General features: G+C 47.1%; 1 protein-coding gene across 4 annotated transcripts in view; it reads left to right on the top strand.

Moving 5' to 3' along the window:
- Window positions 1-16911, top strand: part of COL22A1 (collagen type XXII alpha 1 chain) — a 316497-nt gene that overhangs the window by 178832 nt on the left and 120754 nt on the right. For all 4 annotated transcript variants that reach the window (XM_090040702.1, XM_090040701.1, XM_090040704.1 and 1 more), the window contains 3 exons: window positions 1762-1815; window positions 8795-8839; window positions 13013-13066. In XM_090040702.1, coding sequence (XP_089896828.1) covers window positions 1762-1815; window positions 8795-8839; window positions 13013-13066 — 153 coding nt within the window. The remainder of the gene's footprint in view (window positions 1-1761; window positions 1816-8794; window positions 8840-13012; window positions 13067-16911) is intronic.

The following is a 16911-nucleotide window of genomic DNA, read 5'->3' as shown; positions in this document are numbered from 1 at the left end:
AAGTGGTGGGTAGAATAGCTTATTGCCTCATTATTTTGCTCACCAGTGAGTGCATCTATACATGCATATTAATGCAGTACAGTAAACTCCAGTGATTATCGCACTGGAGTTTATTGCTCCCAGGTATGCATTTACATGTGCACCGGGGATTGCAGCATGCTGAGCCAGTTCAGAGAAGCCCTGGCTGGCAGGGGGCCCCAGAGGTCATCCTGCCAGCCCAGGACTGCTTCCCCCTGGCTCCAAGAGCTGTGGAGCTGGCTTGGGCATGAGGGTGTTTAAGTGTGGGATTAGCCACCAGCCAGCCCCTGCACTGAAGCACCCTTGCGCCCCAGGTAGCTGGGCAGCATCTACACCTGAACTGCTGCAGTTTTTTACTCCACAGCAGGATAGTACTTGTCTTTTGGTATTTTGGCTTTCTGTAATAAAAATCCCCTTCTGGCAAAACAAAATAAAACATTATCATCTCTCTCCTCAAAACTGCTTGGGCACAGCAGGGCCATGCCCAGGCCCATGCCCATGTCATCCCCTGCCAGGGCCAGATTTAACAGCTTTTTTGGGATGACAGTGTGACTAGGTGCGAGTCACAGTGCAAGTGGAGCTCGTGACGCCAAGACCCTCCTGGCCATTTGCATCTGAAGTTTGGTCCCCACAGCCCCTGACCCTGCTGAGCGGCCCTTGCAAGCACAGCCTGCTTTTATATGCCCTCATTTCATCTGGAAATCTCAGGCACATAGTATTGCTGAAATCCTGTCCAGCTACGTTTCAGATAAAAAAACTCACTCTTTTAGTAATGGAGGCCTTAAGTGTTTGGAGGGTCCAACAACTGGAGGAAACAAACAAAACAAATTCTGTATTTAAACAGCACAATGTGGAACAACCAGATAAACCGAGGATCTAGCGGGGCCTTCTTGATACACTTGAGTCCATTGTCTCTCCAGACTCCTTTGCATTGTGCTGTGGCTGGGCCTTGCAGCGGACCCTGCTGCAGTTTGCCCTGCGTTGTGCTACGTGGGGAAGAGCCTGCTGCCTTCCAGCTCGCCTTCCCCGGCAGACGGCTCCTCACCAGTCAATGCAGAATGGGCTCCAGGATCATTGAATCAGAACAGGCTCCCCCACCGCACCTCCAAGAGATGGGCAGCTTGAGAATCTGGTCTTTTATTTCCTAAGTTTCCATTTGGGGAACAGGTTCCTAACCCCATCTGTCACTCTTCAGCCAAGCATGAGACTACAAGGATGGCGCACGCTCCTCTGAGCTCTGAGGCTCCCTTTATCACCGGCGCCCGTCTTCGGCTCCCAGACCGGCTGTCTTCCCAGCCTGCGTTTTATTTCACTTGCTCTGTGTTCAGAATGACTGATCTCGCCCAGCCGGGAGAGGCAGAGCGCAGATAGGGAAATGCCCAAATCACATCATCGGTCCCATTTGCAGCTTTGGAAGCAGCTCGTGCAGACATCTCCGTGCTTGAGTTTGCCTTGAAAGGGTAGGGGACGCGGTAGAAGGGCAAAAGGACCTGGTGCAGCAGCAGCTGTGCCACGGTCTGAGCCCAGGGAGCGAAATGGGACATGGGAAATGGGAGCTGCAGGGGGGTGGAAGAGCATTCTGGGTATTTCATGCTTAAATGCACATGAACCAGCTGTCAGGGACCTGTGCTTGGACCAGGGAGGGCAGGTTTAATTTCAGAATGAGTTTGTGTATTGCCTTCTCTCTTAAATAACCCCAATTTGTGATCCTCACCTCTCTTTCTGTGTCTTCCTTCTTACCAGGGATCAGAAGGAAAACCAGGCCCACCGGGAATCAAAGGCTATGTCGGAGCGCCTGTAAGTCATCGTTCATTGATCATATTTTATCAGCAGAACACTCCTCCCATCTGGAAACTTCCCCCACTTTTTTGGGGTGTTCTGCATAGGTAACCCTTTGTTGCATGGTCTAGAGATGTCTACCGCACCACTGACTCACTTTGGATTTCTATGGTGAAACTTCCTGGATTCCATGCTTTAGTGAATTAATTTAGTTTGGCTCTAGAAGCAAATAGACCATTCCCAGGTAAATATGCTCAGTTTATGAGTATAGAACAGTCCACAGAAATAACTAGGGAGCCTAGGCACTTTTGGCAGGGTTACTCATTTGCATAAAATGCAGTATTCGAACAATTTGTTGGATTGGTGTCTTATGACACTACTATACGGCATCAATGTTATATCATAGACCAGTCTGACAGTGCCACCCCCTGATTTTTATTACCCAAAGTTATTTTAGAGCCATTTGGGGTGCTGGATTTTAGCCATAGGGGCACCTTATTGAATATACAGCACATCCAGAAGTTATAAAACAAGTATTAAGTTATCAGCTTTTCTACTGGACCTATCATAGCAAAATCCAACTCAAAGTAAACTTTAGAGCAACTGTACCTGGGTGTAGTGTGTGCATTGGCACACTGAAATGGCATGCCCGACCTGCTGGTGCATTTAAAGCTTTCTCATTTCTGGCTTAGGTTTTTCAAGTGGGTTGTGAGTTTTATACCCTGGGGCAGGTGCAGGTTTCAGCCTGTGTGGTGTTGTGCCAAGTACCTTGCCACAGGTACAAATGCCTTAACTCAGGGGTGGGCAATTATTTTGGGTGGAGGGCTACTTACTGAGTTTTAGCAAGCCATCACGGTGCCTCACGACAGGCAGCCAGGGCCAGATAAATATTAATTTTCTAAATTTTTTAGGGGCCACGCGGGCCAGATATAATGCAACCCACGGGCCGCATTTTACCCACTCCTGCCTTAAGTTCTGGTCTAATGTACTTGTCAGGCGAAAATGTGTCAAGGCTGTGCTTGTAGGAAATAAACCTGGCCAAATTTTTCCCACTGAACTGAGCTTGCAGTCATTCTTTAATACAAGATCCGTGATGGGATCTCCTGGCTGCAACTTTTGCTGGCATTGCAGTTCCTAAAACTTGAACACTAACAGGGCATTGATAACATTTGATGAAAGCAACAGCAACATTAACACTCACAACCCCAGGCAACACAGGTGGGTGCCACCTGCTGTATAAGGGCTGGTTTCTACTAGAATTGAAATGGATACGAGGAAGGGGTTCTTTCTGGGGGGGACATGACAAGGGTCTCTACAATATTACTACTAAAATGTCTGAAAGCAAAAAACGACCTGCCTGGATGGTCCCTAGGACTGCAAATCAGGCACAGCAGTGCTTGGCCACATCGCAACAAAGGGCTCAACTGCACACGTGGTCCCACTTGAAGAAAGTTAGGAGCGTATTTTCCACTGTGTCTCAAGCCATCCCTGTGAGCCTTTTCAGTGCCAGGCTTCAGTGCTGCTTGGGGTCTGTTGAGAACGACCCCACTTGTTTTCATTACCCAACTGACATCCGGTTTGCATAGTTACCGAGGAACGGAGATATGGTCGGCCACTGCAGCGAGCAGGTAGGCCCCAAGACGGTAGAGCATTGGAGAAGAGTCGTATTTCTCACCTCTCCCAGTGTGCTCTTGGAAGTGGCGTGGTAATTGCTATGGAGAATGGGATGCTGTCAAAGTTTGCTCTGTTATTCTTCCTATGGGAACTCAAAGAACAGAATTTCGGTTACCCCGCTTAGGATAAAGGCACAAAGGCCGTGTGGCAGGGAACATCTCCACCACTGGACGCAACTAGGTGTATTGTGGTGCCTGGGGTAGATCATGAATTGTTTTAAAGCACTTGGCATTGGCCCAAAGGCATTAGACTGGATGGACGGTTTCTCTTCTGTTCTCATAGGGTGTCTTTACACGTGCTCTAGGGGTGGGTGGGGCAGGGGGCACGTTAATTAGAGCAGCTCTGTGATGCACTCTAATTAAAGCACCTGCAGCATCTCATGTATGCAGTGTCCTGTGCTCAAAATGGTGGCAGGGGTGCTTTAACTAAGGCTTGTTTGATGAGCTATAGTTAAAGCACCCCCACTGCCATTTTGAAGTGCGAGGATGCTGAATACATGAGATGTTAAGGCTACTGGAGCACGCTAATTAGCACACTCCAGCAGACTCAATTAATGACGTCTGCTCCAAGGAGCTGTAATTACAATGCATGGGAGCAGTGTCTCTGCACATCTACAGGCACCCATTGTTCCAATGTGGCCCAGCAAGATTTGTGACCTCACTCTTCATATAACCCCATGGGATTGTTGTAAAACACTACAGCGTGTGGTGCCGGCAGTCTCATAAATGAAAGCAATTGCAGAGGGTATTTCAGGTCTTAGTGATTATACACTGCTGCCAAGGACGAACACCGAAAATCCTACCTGCTTCTTAACTCTTTTGATGTCAGAGGCCAGGTTGAGCTATGGAAGCGAACTCCAAGGATTCTAGTCTATCTCATTTGCGAGACTTTTTCTTTTAGGCATGCTTGTCTCTTAAATATATTAATATTTTATTTATTAATGTATTTATTTATTTTTTACTCATTTCGTTTATTTATTCTTTCTTTATTAATTATCTATTGAAGTTTATTTATTTGATTTATTTGCTGGCCTTCCCAAAAAAGGTTCAGGCAGCTTACTGTCAGAGAACAGAATAACTTAAAAAACAAGAGGACAAAGTAAGCTAAAAGGGAATGAGAATATCAACATAAAACAAAGACCCAATAAACAACATTGCAGTCTAGGTTTGTCTACTGAATGCCTGCCCAGATAGAAAGATCTTATGGCACTTCTAAAAGATGTCCAAGCTTGGGCTGTAGCAGGCAAAAGAAGAAATAAAAATTATATATGATGATTCACTTAAATAAGATTTAAATTACATACATATACACATCTCTGTCTCTCTCTCCCCCTCTCTCTCTCTCTCTATCTATCTAGATATAGATATCTATATACACACACACATATGTGTGTGTGTATGGAGCAAACAATTGTCTTTGCATTATGAAGTCTGCAGTGCAAACAAGTGACTTTATCAGACATGACAATAGCAGGTGAGATGTTTTTCCAGGAGGACAGTTTGATCGCAAATACACTGTCAGAGATGGACGGGCTTGTCCAGAGTTCGATAATACTCACATCTGGCTTGGAATCTTAACAGCTCAAGAAGCATCTAATTTTTCCTCTGGACCAAATAAATGGAGGCAGGCAGTTTCCATTATTTTTTTGGATAAGGCAGCTGTGCTTAAATGTAGAAATGGACCAAGTATTAAGATATAAAGTCACCAGAACGGAAAACATTTAACACCTTAGCAGTTTCTGACAGGCCTCTGCTGACGGAGTGTACTTGTCTGGTTGCAGCGGGGTTTTATTTAATCATTCGGATTCTGCAGAAGTGGTAAAGCCCATCTAAGATTCAATGCGTCTGTCAGTCAGCTAAGTCGCAGCAAATCCCGTGGCTGTGGTTTGAATTCATAGATTTCATAGAGATCAGGGCTGGAAGGGACCTCACGAGATCATCAGGTCCAGCCCCCTGCCCAAGGGGCAGGAAGTCAGGTGGGGTCAGATCACCCCAGCAAGATCAGCATCCAAGCATTTCTTAAAGGTATCCAGAGTAGGTGCTTGCACCGCTTCTGGGGTGAGTCTATTCCAGACTCTGGAGACTCGGATGGTAACGAAGTTTTTCCTTCTGTCCAGTCTAAAGCGGTCTTCCAGCAGTTTGTGACCACTGGACCTTGTCTTTCCTTGGGGTGCCCTGATGAACAGGCGTTCCCCCAGATCCTGATGCACACCCTTATGTACTTATAGGCTGTCACCAAGTTACCCCCTGAGTCTGCATGTCTCCAGGCTGAAGAGTCCCATGCCTCTCAGCCTGTCTTCATGAGGCCTGTTCTCTTGACCTCTGATCATGTGTATGTATCTCTTCTGGGATCTTTTAAGCTTATCCACATCCTTTCTGAAGTGTGGAGCCCAGAACTGGATGCAGTACTCTAGCTGTGGTCTCACCAAGGCCAAGTAAAGTGGGAGGATGACTTCTTGGGTCTTGCTTGAGATGCATCGGTAGATGAAAGCCAGAGTTTTATTTGCTTTGCCAGCTGCAGCATTGCATTGGTGGCTCATGTTCATCTTGTGGTCAGTCATGACCCCCAAGTCTCTTTCGGTCATGGTGCTTGTGAGCATAGCACTGCCAAGCATTTGAGTATGATGTGGGTTTTTTCTCCCAATGTGGAGCACCTTGCATTTCTCTGTGTTGAATGCCGTCAGGTTTTGATCCACCCACCTTGCGAGCCTGTCCAGGTTGACCTGAATCGCCAGCCTATCCTGTAGCATGACATCACTTCCCCATAATTTGGTGTCATCTATGAACTTAGCCAGTCTGTTCTGACACCTGAATCCAGACCATTTATGAATATATTAAGGAGTACTGGTCTGAGTACTGAACCCTGGGGGATGCCACTGCTCACCATGCTCCATGTTGACTCGGTCCCATTGACTGTCACTCTCTGGGTCTGACCACAGAGCCAGTTCCCCAGCCATCAGACCGTAAGTTTGTCGAGGCCACAGCTCCTCAATTTTGCCATGAGCACATCATGGGAGACCAAGTCAAAAGCTTTTTTTAAAAATCCAGATATATGGCATCAACCTTTTCTCCATTGTCCAGGTGATGCGTTGCCTGGTCATAGAAGGAAAGGAGGTTGGTCAGGAAAGACCTACCCCCCATGAAGCTATGTTGGCTAGCTCTCAGAGTGCTGCCTTCTGTTAGTCTGTTGTTGATGGGTTCTTTGATTTTTTTCCAAGATCTTTCCAGGGATTGAGGTCCAACTGATTGGCCTGTAGTCCCCTGATTCTTCCTTCCTTCCTTTCTTGAAGATGGGCACCACTTTGGCCCTCTTCCAATGTTCTGGAACATCTCCCAAGTGCCATGAGTTCTCAAATATCCTTGCCGTTGGTTGTGCTATGATGTCAGCCAACTCTTTTAGCACTCTTGGGTGCATTCCATCGGGGCCAGCTGACTTGTGGATGTCCTGCCTCTCAAACTGTTTTCTCACAAGGCCTTAACCAATTGTAGGCATATAGTCACCCTTACCTTGGTAATCCTGCATCCTGTTAGGCAGGGTGATCCCCTTGGGCTGGTGGAAAATGGATGCAAAGTAATCATTGAGGAGATTAGCTTTGTCCGGTGCGTTGGTTGTCAGCTGCCCCATTTGGTTCAGCAAGGATCCAATGTTGCCGTTGGCTTTTTCTTGAAGGACTTTTTTATTGTCCTTGATTTCTGTAGCCAGTTTGAGTTCAGTTTGAGTCTTAGCTTTTCTGGTCCTCTCCCTACAGGTGCAGGCCAGTGTTACATAATCCTTCTTAGTGGTATTTCCCAACTTCCATTCCTTATAAGCACCTCCTTTCAGATTCAGGAGCTCCATGAGTTCCCTGTTGAGCCAAGGGGGTCTCTGAGCCCTTTTACTATCTTTCCCATGGGCCAGAATGGACTTCCCTTGTGTTTTTAGGATTGTGTCCTTAAGGAACGACCACTCATCATGTCAGATCGCAGTCTCTCAGGGCCTTGACAACCAATTTCTTGAGCTTGTGAAAGTCAGCTTTCCTAAAGTTGAGGGTTTCTGTGTTGCTGACAAATTTGCCAGCTTTGTGATGTATAGAAAAAGTGATCAACTCATGATCCTGTAACGAATCTTCCCTTCGATCCTCAGGTCACTCACTAGATCATCCTCTTTGGCTAGTACCAGATCCAGCAGCTCGTTGCCTCTTGTTGACCCGTAGACTTCTTGAGTCAAATAGAGCTTGTCAATGCACGTAAAAAAAACATCACAACTGATCAGATTTGGCTGTATGCTCTTCCGATGAGATGTCAGGGTGGTTGAAGTCACTCAAGACAACCACGCACTAAGGGTGTGCAGCTTCTGCCAGTTTCCTAGCAAATTCATGGTCAAGCTCTTCTTCCTGGTTAGGAGGTCTGTAATAGACTCCTACGGTTATACCCCTCTTCACTACTTTCTCCCCATATCCAAACCCAGAGGGTCTCGAGTTGCCGTCCTCGGGTGCAAATCTCTGCCTGTAGGGAAGTGTACTGCGCCTTCACATAGAGAGCTACAGCCCTGCCCTTTCTTGCAACACGAACCCTCCTGTACAAGGTATAGCCATCTATACCTGTGATCCAATCATAGGTGGAGTCCCACCAGATCTCCGTTATCCCTATGAGGTTGTATTTATTTTTGCTTAGCAGAAGGGCCAGTTCCTCCTCTTTGTTCCCCATCCTCCTGGTATTTGTGTACAGGTAGCTAAGCCTGCCATCGGAAACTCTGGGCTTCCCTGTGCTCTTAGAAGAGTCCTGTCTTTGGGCTAGGGTAGGAGTGAGTTTCCTTGCGTTCCCTGATCTGCTGATTCTGTGGTTGTCACTTCCTGGACTTGCATTGGTGATTGTCCGCCCGTCCCCCCGACAATCTTAGTTTAAAGCCCTGTCAAGCAGGTCAGCCATTCTGGCCGAGAAGAGTTTCTTTCCCATCCGAGTGAGGTGGAGGCCGTCCCTTCCCAACAAACCACTGCCCCTCTCTCTGAAGTGCAGAATTGTGTAGGCCAAATTCACTTCAGTAGACTTTTCCTCTCATTCAGGGCTTAGTTGAGGCCAGTGGTCTGGGGTTATGCCATGCTGTCAGTGGTGACTGTTAGATGTCTCCACCACCAAGACATTTTGCACCATTGGGGTGGAATTTGCTCAGTTAAGGAACAGCCCTATCAAATAATGCTGTGTTTGGTCACTTGGTGCTAAATGAAGCACTGCCAGAGACTGCCCCAGGGGTTAATGAATGGACTCTTTCCTGCTTTAAAGAGGAAAATATGGACTATGTTGGAAGATGACTTTTAAAATTTCTTTATTTTTCTTTTATTTTTTAGGGTCTGCAAGGAGAAAGAGGAGAAAAGGGCACTCGGGGAGACAAGGTATTGCTTATCTGAGTTCCCTGGCAGGGAAAGGCTCAGCAACTATCCCTCTTGGCCTTTTGCTTTTTAAATGGGCATTGGCTGGGGAAGGGAGCTGGGCTGATCATCCTGAAGGCTAAAGTTTGCACAGCTGCTGCACAGAGCCCTGTGACTGTGTAGAGGTGTAACAGGGGACTTCTGGGCCGCGGGCAGTGGCACAGCCGGTCACCGGCTATGCCAGCTGCTATTTTTGCGCACACACCTCTCCCCCTGCATTAGTTGTGCTACCGCCAACGTAGCACACTCCTGGCCTGGAACTGATCTCTTGTGTGGAGGTGAAGAAGGAGTTCACAGGCCAAGTCCCTGGGCCTGTCTGCTAAAACAGTCAGCCAGGTGCCAGTTGCATGAGTCATTGGTCCTGTAACCCAACCTCATTCTCATTTCTTTCCCTTCTGCTTCTTTCAAGCAAAATATTCAATGTGTCTCAGATTGAGGAATGTTCATTTTCTTCATTGTGTCTGTTGGCCTGTGCTCTGCTCCCAACATCCATATAGAGCTTACAATGAAAGCAGACATTGTTTTGTTTCGGTCCTGCTGTTTTCACCATTGCAGCCAGAGCTAGTGCCCTTTATTGTTTTGTCTTCCTTACATCCTTACTCTTGGAGTCCAACCAGCAAACTGTCTAGCCTTTCCCTCAGCCTCCTTTCCTATGGCAGTCTCCAAGGGTGGAGGGTGTTTGGTTTCCATAAGCCAGCAGCTTGTTTTCACATCCCTGGAAATGGGAGAGGAGGCTTGAGCTGGGCGGGGGCGAAAGACTGACTAGACTCAGCAAGGGGTAGCATGTGGATCAACTGTATTTGGTTTTATTTTATTCATGCTGAGGCTATGCACAAGTAATTGTGTCTTGAAACCCCAGCTCTCTGTTATAATGATTATGTATTAGCAGTGCATTGATACCGTTCTCAGGAGACACAGTTCCACTGATTTCATTCCTACCAGCTGAAAACAGTGGGTGTTAGGAGAAAGGCCAAAGATCTCCCTGTCTGCTCTCAAATCTGCCATTGCTTTTTTTATCCCCCTGGGAAAACTCTTAAGTATTGTTTCTTACTTCCCCTAGACTTCTCCTGGCACAAGAAGCATTTGTTCTCTTACTTAGGTAAGAGCCATAAACCATGACCCCAGCATCCTTTCCTGCCCATGGCAGGGGGCAGACTTGATGATCTGCTTAGGTCCCTTCCAGCCCTACCAACCATGAAAGCATTAAGCTATGAAACCATATTGTGAGCGTTGGTGCATTCAATCAGTATGCCAGTGTTTGAAAAGAAAAGTCAAATAGCCCTCAGACACCCTTGCTTCTGTGCAGGTAGGAGCTTCTTAAAGAAAGGACTATGACTAAGCCTTTAGGGTGAGATCCATACCCATACCCTTTATTCATCATCTCAGCACTTTCAAAGAACCTATGCAGTATATAATATGGACTAAAGTCCTCTACTGGCATGCATGGCCAAACCTGGGATCTTCCAGCACTCTTGCAAACTAGGTTGAAGTCATGTTGAGAAACTTGGAGGAGCTGCCAATGACACATTGATTCAATCTTGAAACTTGCCAAGATTAGATTACTGATATAGATATAAAATCAATAGTACTTTTTAATTTAGCATGTGCATGTGTAGTTATGAAAAAGAACTGGGCAGAAAACTGAAATTTCAGCACATTTCACTTAGGAAATTCTAGTACAGGAGTCCACCTTACTAGAATTTCCCACTGGAAATTTGCAGTGTTTCCCTGAGAAATATTTTTTAAAATATGAATTATTTTCCCCTGCAGTTGACCTATCTTTCTTTCTGTTTCCCAATTCAAAAAAAAATGTAAGCAAATAGGGAGAAAAAAAATTAAAAAATTAAGAATCAGGGCATTGATTTAGCTTGCAAAATGATGTTTTAAGAAACTTTATACTGACTTCTAAGGGTAAAAGGTGGAAAAACTATAATCGTGTATAGTAAAATGAGGGGGCATTTTTAAAATATTTTTTGACCATTTTCTAGCTGGTTGAAAAAAAAATACAGTTTTAAAATGAACAATGCAGGGGAAAATAGGCTATTTACTTCTGATTTTTTTCCTTTTAGCTAACAAAAAGGAACCCCACCTTCTATTTCAGAGCATGAAACATTTCTCCAAAATGGTTGTGTTTGAATACTTTCAGTTGAAATTTTATTTTCTCACCAAAAACTCCCCTTGTCTTTGGAGCATGACTGGACCAGCTCTGCAGGGATATCATGCTTTCTACCCCACTCCTTCTCGGGCAGTGTGGCGATGCTCTGTTGTGCCGCTCTCCCTTTGTTAGCAGTCAGTAAAGTTGTGGCTTGCCGAGCTGTCCGACTGTACCGCGGGGCACTAACAGTAGGAGCTGGGCAGTGCGAATGTGTTTGTGTGGGTAGACAAGTAGCCCTGCAGCAGTTGCTGCTTCTGATTGCAAAGATAAAAGATCGCGAGTCCGACAGTCCAGCAGTCTCCTGACTGGACCTGGTAAAATGCAGAGCAGTGTACGTCCAGCCTTTGGACATCTCTGCATGAAACAGCGTTTTTTGCCACATGATTTATTGCCTTTTTTTTTTTAAAGGGGGGCAGGGTTCATCAATTAATTGAGTTTCAACTCCATTTTCAGCTGGCTAAATCAGTGGATTTTTTTTTTACAACATGGGGCCATTAAAACTAATGCTATAAGCACTGGTTTGCTGATAAGCGCTAAAGTTAAATATTTGTATTATGGGATAGAAAGCTGATTAAGAGTGAAGTTCAGATATTTGGTTGCATATAGCTCCCTCCAGTGGTAAAATGTATTTATCAAACTAATAAAAGCTATCATTTTGGAACCAAGAGTTCTCGTTTTTTGTATCTATCAAACTAGGGCAGAGAAGGTTCTCTGGGTGAATCTGATATCTTTTAATTCACCAAAAGACTCTTGTCTGCCTATGTCCTTAGACTAACATGGCTAAAACCTACACCCCTTTATCAAATTTAGTCTGCCTTTGTAACAGGAATCATCATTATCAGCACCAGGCAAGGTGACCACAGCCTCGAGCTAATGCTACGAGTGCTTACAGGCCCCTGGGCAAAATCAGGGCTCTGTTTTACTGGGTGATGAACATACACTTGGTGTAAGACTGCCCCTGCTTCCAAGAGCCTGAAATCTAAAAAGATCAGACAGATGCAAGATGAGATCAGGGAAATATGATCTCCCTTTTGCAAATGGGCATCTGAGTCGTGGGGAGAAAGTGATGGCAGAGGCAAGGGTTGAACCTCCCGGTCTGTCCGCCGCCTGTCCCCAAGCCATTCTTGTAAGATGCTGAGATCTGTGTTATAACTTCAGGATGATGTGCTGAGGTCTAACAGGGCTCAGACAGATGTACACAACAAAGCACCTCAATTTCTGCCTTTGCTGGAGCACTTAAAGCTTGCACCACCTGGGTAGCATACAATTGTACAGCCCCCTCCTGTCCAAGCCATCTCAGCTTTTGCTGGAGCTGCAGCTCACGTGCCGCTCCACAGGGAAGGGGGGAAGCTGTGCCCTCGGCAGCCAAACTTCCCTGCTGAAGGGAAACTGCAGAGCCATGTGGGTATTTGAAGCCTCTAGTTCCTGCTTGACTGTGATGGTTGAACCATCACAACGACTGGCCAGTCGCATGTCCATAGTATTGTCAGAGGCAACAGGGAAGGGAGGCTCCATGAAATACTGGCTCTGCTATCTGCTTCATAGTGCCGAGTTTGCACTTACCTGCTCATGCCTTCTCCCCATTTCAAGTGCCCTTACTAACTAGTGTGCTATGGGATGCTTGATATAACCCTGGTCCTGGGAAGGGGTTTCCTCAAGGAGCGCTCCCCCTGACTCATGCCCACAGTCTCTTTGGCCTCTTTGTGTGCTTGGAAGAAAACTGCGTGCCTGGTCCGGGGGCTTCCTCCCTGACCAGGTCAGCACTGCGGTCCTGAGAGCACTCAGCGGGGTGCACCGCTCTTCTGAAACCCCTGTCTGCCTCTCAGACGAGTCATCCAGGTCTTCTTGCATTGCTTCCTTGCTTTTCTTCCTCCCCTGCCTCTGCCTTGTCACTGGGATGCACGGCGGTTCTGAAAGCAGAAATGTTTCTTACAAAATGACTGCAACGTGGGTCATCATTTAACTTCTCTTCTTTTCCCTAGGGAGAACGAGGCTTTGATGGGTTCCCTGGGAAGCCAGGCATGGAGGGAAAACAGGTATGTGGAGAGCGGTTACAGGTGAGAAAGTGTTTCTGAAAAATGAAAACACTCGTACAGAATGGGAACTTGGTGCCTGGATTAGGACTTCTCCCAAGAGCTCACATATAACAAATATAGAAGCAGGAAGGCATCTCCTTAAATCAGTGCCAACCTCATGAAGGAACACCTTGAGAGGCTGGATACCTTCAAGTCAGCCGGCCCTGACAATCTGCACCCCAGGGTACTTGAGGGGCTGGCAAGCATCATAGTCCAGCCTCTGGCACGGATCATCAAGAGGTGCTCTGGTGAAGTGCCCGAAGACTGGAAGAAGGCCAATGTGGTGCCGATCTTCAAGAAAGGGAGGAAAGTGGATCCAGCTAACTACAGGCCCGTCAGGCTGACTTCTATCTTGGGGAAGGTCTTAGAAAAGATTATCAAAGAGGCCATCCTTAATGAACTGGCCAACACCAACATCCTAAAGGATAGCCAGCACGGGTTTGTTGTGGGTAAGTCTTTCTCGACCAATCTTATTTCCTTTTATGACCAGGTGACCTATCACCTGGACAAAGGAGAAGAGATTGATGTCATCTATCTTGACTTTAAAAAAGCTTTCAACCTGGTATCCCATGATCACCTCTTGGCAAAACTGGCCAATTGTGGACTCGGGTCCACCACAATCCTCTGGCTGGGGAATCGGCTCCGTGGTCAGACCCAGAGGGTGTTGGTTGATGGAAGTCACTCATCATGGTGTCCTGTGACCAGCGGGGTCCCCAAGGCTCTGTCCTTGGACCCGTATTGTTTAACATCTTCATCAATGAGTGGACATTGGAGTCAGAAGCGGACTGGCCATGTTTGCCGATAACACCAAACTTTGGGGTAAAACATCCACACCTGGGACATGAGGGTGATCCAGGCTGACCTGGACAGGCTCAGCAAATGGGCGGACGAGAACCTGATGGTGTTTAACACCGAAAAGTGCAAGGATCTCCACCTTGGGAGGAGAAACCTGTAGCACCCTTTTAGGCTTGGCAGTGCTACGTTGGTTAGCACTAGGGACAAAAGGAACTTGGGGGTCATGGTTGACCACAAGATGAACAGGAGCCTGCAATGCGATGCTGCGGCTAGTAAAGTGAGCGAAATGCTGGCTTGCATCCACAGATGCTTCTCAAGCAAATCCTGGGATGTCCTTCTCCCCTTGTACTTGGCCTTGGTGAGGCCGCAGCTGGAGTACTGTGTCCAGTTTTGGGCTCCACAATTCAAAAAGGATGTGGAGAAGCTTGAGAGAGTCCAGAGAAGGGCCATGTGCATGATCAGAGGTCAGGAAAACAGACCTTACGACGACAGGCTGAGAGCCATTGGGCTCTTTAGCCTGGAAAAGCGCAGGGCTCAGGGATGGCCACCTATAAGTTTATCAGGGGTAACCACCAGTATCTGGGGGAACATTTGTTCACCAGAGCGCCCCAAGTGATGACGAGTGAGGTCGAACGGTCATAAACTCCTGCAAGACCGTTTCAGGCTGGACATAAGGAAGAATTTCTTCACTGTCCGAGCCCCCAGGGCCTGGAATAGCCTGCCAGCGGAGGTGGTTCAAGCACTCACTTTGAATGCTTTCAAGAGCAAATTGGATGCTTATCTTGCTGGGATCCTGTGACCTCAGCTGACTTCCTGCCCTTTGGGCAGGGGGCTGGACTCGATGATCTTCCGAGGTCCCTTCCAGCCCTGATGTCTATGAAATCTATGAAAGTGTTTTTGAGTTCCTAATTGTAAGGTGACCTGGCTGTATATAGAGTAGTGTTGCTATGCTCTAACGAGTCTTTTTCTGATTCAAAAGAGCGCTGTACTTTTAGTGTGGGACCAGAGAAGGCTCCTGCCTAGGTACAAAGGACAGTGTGGCAACACAGTTAGGGAACAAAACATTTTATTGACTTATCATCGTAGTCTATGGGCATTAGATCATTCAAAGGCAACAACACAATCCCCTTAAGACTTGCTGTTATTGCCTTTATAAATACAAACCAGCCTATTTCTTCTCCTTTAATCTGTGCCCCGCGTGAAGCAATCTTAAATGTCATCTTGCAACACTCACTGGCATTTATGTGGGGATCCTTGCATATCTAAAGCATTTCCCTAACGCTTTGCTCAAAGCTGTCAACTCTTCAGAGCCCTTTTAAAATAGGATCTGAAGTAGAGATCCTGTGCTTACGTGTACAAGATGCAAGAGTGCCAGTGCCAAAAGGAGCGCGTGCTCTCGCAGAATTCATGATGGGCTCGGTGGTGGAGCTCAGATGCAAACGATGTGGCTGATGTTATACTTGCCAGGCTGTGACCTAGCTCTTTCATACTTCTATCTATGTTTCTTGAAATGAATCCCCAGGGGCGGTTTCCACTGCCCTGCACCTTGTATAGTCTGCCCCTCTGTAACACGGGAACAATGTCATTGTGAAAGGAAGTGGGCCCCTGGCATTTTATGCTGGTGCAAGCGGTCACACACAGTATTGGGCTGTGGGAAACATGGTCACCGCCTTCTTTCTGGTCCTATTGCCTATTCAGCATTGGTCCAGAGGCCTGGGGTGGCATGGGCACTAAGGTGCACTGATGACCACCTCTAGGTGAGAAGTTCGAGGCTGTAGCAGAAGGGCTCAGTGTCAGGGTCCAATGAATCTGGGAATTTAGCTAACTATCTTGTCACAAGGCCATGAGAAAAGACAAGGCAAATGCATCCTAAGGCTTACCTTTTCATGGAATAGGTTTTCCCTAAGGGTTTTTTACGTGTTTTGTTTTGTTTTTTGGCTGTTTCCTTGTAATGGACAGCAGTAATTACAGTGCGGTCTGTTCAACGCATTAAGCTAAGAGAACAGGCGTAAAGGGCATTGGTTTTTTTTAAGAGAACATATGCCCTGCAGCTCATGTGTTAAATAGTGCATTGGTACCATTACTTGTATTAGGCTGGCACCCAGCGCCATAGCAAGTGGAGGGCGAGTGGGGCGACTGACCTGGGCGCCAAAGCAAAGGGACGCCAACAAGTGCTGCCCAGCTGAGACGGGCACAGGACGGAGCTGCGAGCAGCTCATTTTGGGGGGAAGGTGCAGGGATGGGGGGAAGGACGGCTTCCCAGTGCTGCATGCACTCCCAGGCAAGCATGGGGGGGATCTGTGAGCATATTTGTGCATGGGGTGAGGGGTGGGCTGCCGCTGTGGGCTTTGCCCTGAGCACCAAACTTGGTTTTTATGCACTGCTGGCACCTATAGGACCCAGCAAGATCAGGTTCCCATTGTGCTAGGAGTTGTACCTAAACTGAAAAGCAGTCTCTGCCTTCACGAGATAATGATGTAAGTGGACAGCGTGGGAGATGAAACAGGTCCAGAGGGTGCAGTTACTTGCCTGAGGTTATTTGGTAAGTCAGTGCCAGAGCTGGACGTGGAGCCCAGGTCTACAGATTCCCACATTTGTATCATAATTGCCTTCCTTGCAGGGTGGCATGGGTGCAAATTGAGCTCTGAGGTGCAAATAGCTGCAGTGCAGGTAAGCTGAGCTCTGGGTGCTAGAGAGATTTCCAAAGCCTTCTGCCTCCTTGCCCCCTGCCGCTCTGTACTGGCACTTACACAGATATGCTGCCAGAGGCCGGTGCTCCCAGGCCTGCTTGGATCAAACAAGCTTGTGGCGAGTTTGTAATAATGAGCGTTAAGTGATAGAGAGGAACAGCCCATGAATTAGGAGTTTGCTTCATCTGAACATGCATGAAGGCACTCGGGTGGTTAGTGAAATGCTCTCTCTCAATGCATTGCCCCATGCTGCAGCTCTAAAGCAACCAGGACTTAGCGTGCCTGGAAGAGGAGAAGAGATCAGGTTGCCTCCGTGCTCTT

Source organism: Crocodylus siamensis, chromosome 3, assembly GCF_052110815.1.
Source record: "Crocodylus siamensis isolate JL-2025a chromosome 3, ASM5211081v1, whole genome shotgun sequence".
NCBI lineage: Eukaryota > Metazoa > Chordata > Crocodylia > Crocodylidae > Crocodylus > Crocodylus siamensis.
This window is presented reverse-complemented; position numbering and strand designations above follow the sequence as displayed.